This window comes from Numida meleagris, chromosome 7, assembly GCF_002078875.1.
Source record: "Numida meleagris isolate 19003 breed g44 Domestic line chromosome 7, NumMel1.0, whole genome shotgun sequence".
In the NCBI taxonomy this organism is placed as follows: domain Eukaryota; kingdom Metazoa; phylum Chordata; class Aves; order Galliformes; family Numididae; genus Numida; species Numida meleagris.
The window spans coordinates 23,998,660-24,006,814 of NC_034415.1; the positions used below are offsets into that span (position 1 = coordinate 23,998,660).

At 55.7% G+C, this 8,155-nt stretch overlaps 1 protein-coding gene across 1 annotated transcript in view; it reads left to right on the forward strand.

Annotated features, from left to right (window-relative positions):
- Positions 1-4,786, forward strand: part of CDKN2C (cyclin dependent kinase inhibitor 2C) — a 5,829-nt gene extending 1,043 nt beyond the window's left edge. The window contains exon 3 of the mRNA XM_021404170.1: positions 3,012-4,786. Coding sequence (XP_021259845.1) covers positions 3,012-3,386 — 375 coding nt within the window. The 3' untranslated portion in view covers positions 3,387-4,786. The remainder of the gene's footprint in view (positions 1-3,011) is intronic.

Here is an 8,155-nt window from a genome sequence, read left to right on the forward strand (position 1 = left end):
CTGGGCTCTGCCGCGATGGTACTTTTCCTTTATGCGCTGTTTGTGCCGAATGACCTTTCTCGTTCGGAGGCTGCACAGCACCGAACACCTTCGATGCGCGCTCAGAGCCGCGGAGCGGCACCCCGAGCCCCGCCACCGCAGCTCCATTCATCATTAGGGATGAAAATTGCCCTTTCTCAGCTCGGTGGCGGGGCGGGGGTTCAGCTTTTTCGTTTCTGACCGTCCGTGGGGTGCTGTGTCCTCGTTTTTCAGCGTGGAGCCGCGCAGGCAGCATTTGGAGCTCATCCAACTGCGAACTGTTGCAGATGATGAAAGATTTTGCTTTTTATAATATCAGATAATGATGGCGAAAAGGGTCGAATCCGTACGGGATAGCGAAAGGAACGATTTATAAATCAGGAGAAAGTGTGTGGTTATTAGTACCGAAGGTGAAACAGAGGGACGTGGAAGCAGAGCTCCGGGGCTTATTAATTTCACACGTTAGAAAAATCGTTTGTTAACTCTTCTCCCCCCTCCCCGAAACCACGAGAATCATTTCTGAAATTTTGTTTGTAAAAAGCAGAGGGCTTGCGGATGAACTCGAGATATTTACAGCTTTTTTTTTTTTTTTTTTTTCCTGACTTGACATCGACATGTTGTATTTCGAAAATGAGCACCTCTCGCTGAAAAGCGAGGATGGCCCTAGGGGGGCACATCACAGGGGCCCGAGGGCTGTACAATTTTTTGGAGGCTGTTCTCACCCAACTCGGGCACCGGGTGACTGTGCGGGCACTTGGGGCAACTTTTAAGAGAGTGAAAGGATGGAAATTAGACACTTACAGCAAAAACTCTGCAAGGGAGAAAGAAACTTCCAGCTCGGGGCTTCATCCTCGGGACGAGGGCTGAAAAGCCATTTGCACAGCAGCAGTGTATTTGCTGAGAGCTGCCCGTGCCCTCCGTGGGGCCGCTTCGCACAGAGGCACAGCACCCGCTCCCCGGCCCCACTCCGCGCTGCGGCCGTCGGTCCTCACCGAACGGAGAGGGACAGCCCGGGGCAGAGCAGGAGGGTCCGGGGCACTGTTTTCTGTAGGTACCACCCGAAGTGGGCTGCGGGTGCGTGGCTGCCCTCGGAAGAGCTCTGTCAATGCAGCCTCCCAAATTTAGACAATCAGTCAATATTATCTCAATAATCTGTCAATATTCTCTCAATAATCTCTCAGTAAAAACGGGGAGGCTGTCTAAATATTAATATTTGTGGATATATATATATATATCCCCCCGAATTTCTGTTTAATTCAGCAGCTGCTCGGCTTCTCTTCCTCTCTGCTTTTTGTTTCAGATGAGGTGCTCTCTGCAGGCCTCAGTGCCCGTCCTGCCCCGATTCTCCCTGTCACAGCTACCGGCTGCTGCTCGCTCCCGAGCGGAGCCAGGCAGAAAGGAGTTGTGCAGCCCCCGCCCCAGCTTCATCCCCTCTGTTAGCATTTTCTCCCCCCCGCATGTGGCAATGCAGCCTCACTCCCCGAGCCTGCCTTCCTCGAGCCTATTAACTCCCACTTCAACCAAATACACGTTTTAAATCCACAAAAAATACACCCTGAGCCCTCCAAAAATACTCCCTAAGCCACCCCAATAATTTTACCAACACAAAGGAGAGCTCGCACTGCTCCTATTTTCTCTCTCAGCCCTGCTCAGAAGTGAAAGAGGGCTCGGGGCAGTATGCTCAGAGCACTGCCTTCCCCGAGCCTCTGCTCTCTGCACCCACTCTGCCCCACAGCCCCGCACCGAACTGGGGAAGGAATTAGATTTAGTAATTAGAGGAATAATTAGAGGAACCTTTAATTTTTTGGTCTTAAAAAGCCAAATGCATATTTTTCACCAGGAGACTTTTGGGGCAAATGCCTTGTGTAAATCATGCTAAAATTATTTACCATCTAATGTAGTGTAACAATAATTTATGCTGATATTTTTGTTTTTGCAAGGTTTTCAAATCAGTTCTAAGGAAATAGGATATTTTTCTCGGATTTGACACTTGCAGTGAGGCTGATGGCAAGAACAGGGCAATGCTGCCTGAGGGGTGCAGAGTGTGCACTGCCGTGTGTATTCCTGACAGTCTCTGAGAAAACAACAACCACAGAAAAAAGGGAAATTGGGTGGAAATCGGTGCAGGCTGTTAAGTTCCAAATAAGAAAAATTTGCATTCTAATTTTTAATGATTTTATGATGCAATTGAGAAAATTTAAGGAGGCATTTTAATTTTTTTTTTCCTGAGAGGAACAATCAGAAAAATCCAACGAAGGTTTTTGAAATAAGGATGTGTGTAACAACAGAATGTAGCCGTGGTTTGCTTATAGTAAAATTATAGAATCATAATATAATCATAGAATCATATAAACACAGGATAATTTGTTGGTTTTAGGAGGAAATGTGTGGGACTTTGAAACACTCCTTTAACTTGTTCTCAGGTGACATTCTGAGACTCAAACATTGGGGAGAACAATTTCTTGGAGCATTTTTTTTTCTTAGCAGCCAGAACTATGGCACAGCACAAATATTTGCTTTATGATAATGCACAGACAATGCAAACACCTGAGGGCTTATCAAAACACATCGCGCATTTTCTATCGCTGAGGTACAATCTCTGTTCCTCGGAGACCCATAGCTGATGGTGAGCGGCAGTAAGCGGTGATGCGAAGGTGTCTCGGTGCAAACAGACGCGGGCCGGGCTCCGTGTCCCTGCAGTAAGGAACCGAGATAACTTCTTGGGGAGAAGTCGTGTCCCTTCCTCGCTGCCCGCAGCAGGCATTAATCTCTGAGAAAAAGCTGTCACCACCGAAACACCAACAACTCCCCTAATGCTGCCGAGGTCAGAGAGGAAAGCTCGAAATTAGACGTACCGGCGGGTCCTTAGAGCTGCGCACGGGGCTCCTCTGCCTGCCGTCGGGGGCCGGAGCCGGGACGGGCTCGGAGCTGGGGGCTGAGGGCTGGGGCAGCGCGGAGCCCCGCGGGCGCTCACCTCTCACTCCGTCCCGCAGGTGATGAAGCTCGGCAACCCCGAGATCGCCCGCAGACTGCTGATGAGCGGCGCGAACCCCAACCTGAAGGACAGTACCGGCTTCGCCGTCATTCACGACGTAGCCAGAGCAGGTTTCCTGGACACTTTGCAGACCCTGCTGGAGTTCCACGCCGACGTGAACATCGAGGACGCGGAAGGCAACCTGCCGCTGCACCTGGCGGCGCAGGAGGGCCACGTGCGGGTGGTGGAGTTCCTGCTGCGGCGCACCCCGAGCCGCGTGGCTCACCAGAACCGCCGCGGCGACACCGCGCTGGACGTGGCCCGGCTGTACCGGCGCAGCGCCGTGGTGCGGCTGATGGAGGGCGGCCCGCCGCCCGCGGCCGACGCCGACTGAACCGGGCCCCCTCGGACCTTGCGGCTCTCAGCCTCATTCTTTTTTTTTTTTTTTTTCCTTTTTAATAACGTTTGGTTCAACCTTACTTCTATTTTTTTTGTTGTTATATTTTTCGAATAGTTGATAGCGTGAGTTCAAGAAGTTGTAGAGGTGGGGTTTTAGCTAAGGAAAAGGATTTCAGTGCACGGTGGCGGCACGTCGCTACCGCCGCCGCTCGCGGGACTCCTAGCCCCGCCGTGCCCACGCCGCCGCTCGCACCGGGCTTCCAGCACCACGCTCTGCAGTGTATCCCCGCTCATTACTCAGCCATTAACTCGAACGCTGCGTATCCACTGCTTAATGTTCCCTTTCTGCGCCGGGGGAAGGAAACAGCCCGCGGGGATTCTTCCCCCTCTCATCGTCCCCCCCATCCCCTCGGCTCAGTCCAACTCGCTTTGGGGTCGGGCAGGGATTGGGAGCGGCCCGGCACAGGGCCCGGGAGCGCCGCTTCGGGCAGCTGCCTCAGTTTGACACTAACAGGAGCTCGTAGGAGTAGGTCGCTCGCTTTCTAAATGTAGATGACACTTTTCCCGTTTGTGTATTTAAACTTTCACCGAGCTGCTTTTGAGTTTAGTTACCAGAAACAACATAAGTGGCTTTTTTTTTTTTTTTTTTTTTTTTTTTTTTTGGCCAGAGGTTTTGAAGAGCTCAGTTGGGTACTCCGAGCCGAAAAGTACATTATTTGCCAGTTTCAAAATAGCAGATAACCATGAGCAGAGGAAGGAACACGGGGAGGCTGCAAAGCTACAGCTCCTCTGGTCCCTGCCTGAGCTGAGTACAGTTTCGATGCTCTTCGCACTCTCCGTTTTGTTTTGTCTGGGGAAAAAAAAAAAAAAAAAGGATGATAGCTGTATCTTACAAGTGTTTGTATACAGTGGAATTTAGGAAGCGACACGTTAGGTACTGGAGAGGTTATTTTATTGCCTGCACCTTATGAGCAATGTAATCCCTGAACTGTTTCCCTTGCAGAACAGCCACCAGGGTCCTAAGGCCGAACCCCCCCGTTACGCAGGGAGCAGCGGGAGGGGACGGCGAGCACACCGCGCAAAGCGGGGCCGGCGGACGGGAAGTGCGCTCTGAGCTGCGGGGTCCGATTGTCAATGGCACAGGATGGGAGGGCTTACGTCAGTGTGAAAGGAATGACTGGCTGCAAAATAGCTTCTAAAAGAGAAGGGGTGTACATTGCTTTACATTTTCTTTCCAAAAAAAAACAAACCCAAGAAGTATATACACAGTCCCGCAAAATGAGTTACCGTTGTTTTCCAGTATCAATAATTTCCTGGAACTGTCCATTCCGTCGCTGTACTCTCACAACCACTGTGTTCTGCGTTCTCTGATTAAAAACCTCTGTGCATCGCAAAGCGTCGCGCGGTTCTGTGGCACATTTGTTCCAGAGGGGCTACGGGCCCCCTCCCACCCGCAGCGGGTGGGGAGCACCCAGGGGCCGCGCTCACCGCTCCTGCTCTCCCCTACCTGCTCAGCCCAGGAACCCCCCCGCCCCAGCGACGCTCCGTCCTCGAGCTGCCCGCACCCCCCGCCCCGCCCTCCCGGTGTCCGCGGGATGCTCCCGGCTCGCGGTGCGCTGCTCTCCCGTCCTCAAAGCCTATTCCTCGGCAGCGATATGGTACATTGACACCTCCCCGCCCCGCCCTTGGCATCGGGAGGGGAATGGATGCTGGAAACTCCCTGGGGAACGGGAGAGGGGTCTTCCCTATGTGCTGCAGTGCTCCTCAGTGGGAATCCTTCTGCCCCAAAGGGTTCTCAGCTCGGACGTGGTTCGAGAAGTGGCTTTTGTGACTCTTTCCTCGCGCTCTAACAGCAGCAGAAAGTTCCATTTTACAAATCCTGTTGGTGACAATGTCAACAATAACATTTAGCAGAGGATGCAAACACACAGATGGAACGAAATACTTTTTTGAAAGCTTTTATTGAGACAGAAACCGTCAGAAAAGAACATATCCCGAGCAGGAGTAACCCATGCGCAGCCCAGGAGCAGCGCAGCCGGGGCCGTGCACACCACAACCGCAGCGGGCGCGGTGCGGAGCAATGGGGAGCAAAACGCGTTCAGCGCTGCCCCGGGCACGGAGCCCTCTCCCCTATTTCGGGATGCGGGGCTGAGCTAGCTCATTGAACTTTGCTTCTAAATTAGAGCGGGAGGGAACGCTGAAATACGTCCGAAAAGGCGCAGATCCCGGAGGGATGCGGTGGGGAACGGCCCCTGGGTCCGGGAGGAACGGGGAGGGGGCACGGAGCGGGGCCTGGGGGGGATCCCCAGCACAGAAAGTGGGGACAACGGAGGGACTGCGTTCCATGAGGTTTTGTGCACGTTTCGGTGCGGTGAGAGGAGGGATGGGTGAGTTGCCGTTCCGTGCTGGGGTGAGGAATTACCTTCTTGGGAAACGCCGTTGCAGTGTTCACGTGAAGAAGGAGTTAAAATAGCAGAAAACTGCCACTTTGGAGCCTCTAAAAGAAAGAGGGATGCCTCTGCCATCGGTGCACCCGACGGTTCGAGGGGTCCGGGAGTGGTCCCACGGTATTATCCACTTCCCAGTGGAGTGTGATTGCCATGGAGAGGGAAAAAAAAAAAAAGCCAAGAGAGGAAAACTGCATTTATTCTGGAGGACGGTGGCACTGCGCGTGGCGGGGGTGGAGGGAAAGAAAATAGAAAAAAATAAACATTAAAAAAAATAAAAATAAATAAAAAAGAAAGCAGGGAAGCGAGCGGGCAGCTGCGGGCAGGGCGATGGTTCCGGGCCGCCGCGGGCAGCGCAGCCGAAGTCCCCGCGCAGCGCCGGGAGCCGCCGCCCGCTCTCAAAATGTCGGTGGCGGCGGAGCGCTGCGGCGTCCCCGGGGGAGCGGGGCCGGGGCGCGGCGGAGCGGGGCCGCCCCCGGAGGCCGCCGGGCTGGGGAGGGGGGGCAGCGCCCGGCTCCGAAACCGTTAGCTCGTCTCTACGGTTCCTTTCCCCTTTCTCTTCCTGTCCAAATATTTTTAAATTTACGCGCCTGAACTAACAGTCTGATTTTATTTCGTGAGTTTCCTCTGCGGGCTCCACCGCCGCTTCCCTCCGGCCCCCCGCCGCGAGTGGCCCGGCCCGGCCCGGCCGCACCGCTCCGCAGCCCAACCGCGGTGTTAGTTTTCTCTTTTCTTTCTCTTTTTTTGTCTCCCTTTTTTTTCCCCCATCCCTCTCCCGGAGCCGAAGAGCCGCAGTGCGGTGAGTACAGCGCGCCCCCCCGGCTCTTAGGGACCCCCCGAGCCGCGCATTCCGGTATCTCAGAGGCGAAGAAATCGCCCCCGGGTGCGGAGTGCCGCTGCTGCCGCGCTGCCGCTGCCATCCCCGCACCGCCCCGCTCCGGGCTGCGGGGGGGTCCCGGCGCGTAGCGCTCCTCACTCTGCGTTCATTGCTCCGAGCGTTCGCGTCGCCTCTGGGCATAATATCAGTGACATTTGGGCAAAGCGACGGGAACTGACGGCAGCTGCGCCGGGTGCTGACAGGAACCCTGACCCCGCGCTGCGCCTATCCCGAGAGAGAGAAATGCTGCGGGGATAGCGGGGCACCGCGCGGCACCTGCGGGAGCGCCGACGGCTGCGGCTCTTCTCATAGCGGCGCTGGGTCGGCTCCGGGCTGGGCACACCGCGGGGTGCGGGGCACGGAGCCGGGCGGGGGCACGGAGCCGCGGCAGCCCGGCAGAGGGGCACCAACCTCCGAGAGGCACCGGCTGAGCCCCGAGCGGCTCCGAGGGGAAGCGCGAGCCACCCGCGCCGTGGTCTCCCCATGACAGCTTTCTGGCGGTTGTAGAGGTGGGCAGGGGGGCACCGGTATTTATGAGCATTGACTATAAAAGTTTAACTCTCCGTGAGAGAGCAGAGCCTGACGCCGCAGCCGCCCGGAGGTGACCGCCGAGCCGCGGCTCCCGGCGGCAGAGTCCCCGCAGCGCTCGATGCCCCCGCGCGGGGCTTCCTCCCCGCGGCGCTCCGAACCCACAGCCGCTCTCCCACCGACACCCAGCGCTGAACGCGGGGTGAGGGAGGCTGAAGGGAAAGATACACAGCGCACAGCGCGGGGACGTGCGGTGTCCGTGAGAAAACAGAGCGGTTGGAGTTTTTTTCAGGGCAAAATACACCTTAAAGCAGGGTAAAAGGCACCTTAAAATGCAGCGCGCTCGGAGCGCTCTGCCGGCTGCAAGAAGGGCCCTTGCTACATTTAATAGCAATTTTCTGGTGAGCGAGGATCCCACGTAGGCCGTAAGCTATTAACACCCATTGCGATGCGAACAGGGACACCGAGGGACTCCCCGCCATGCCCCCAGAAGTGCTCTCGCCTTCGGCTGCGGGCCGGGCGCTGACACAACCCAGTTCCGCCGGCGCTGGGGGCTGGGCCCGTACGGGGGGCAGCGGCGGGCCCGTAGCAGGGGGTACGTGCGCCAGGAACAGCGCTCTGCCCGGCCGTGCTCCTCTCCCGGTGCGGCCGCAGGTACCCGCTGAGCTCGGGCTGTCGAAGGGAGTTTGAGAGAAAACAGCCGTTAAATAGGAAAGCGTGCTTGTTTGATGGACACTGTCACTGTTAATAATGTCACCAACGTGTGTTCTTATTACTGCAATGTACATGGTATAGATTGCTCAGATGGATTTTGCTTTCACTGCTTTGCAGTAGGAGCTGCAGACAAAGCACTGATGCCCCAGATACCCCAGGTACAGCAATACACCCTTACAGTGAAGCAAACAGCAATTT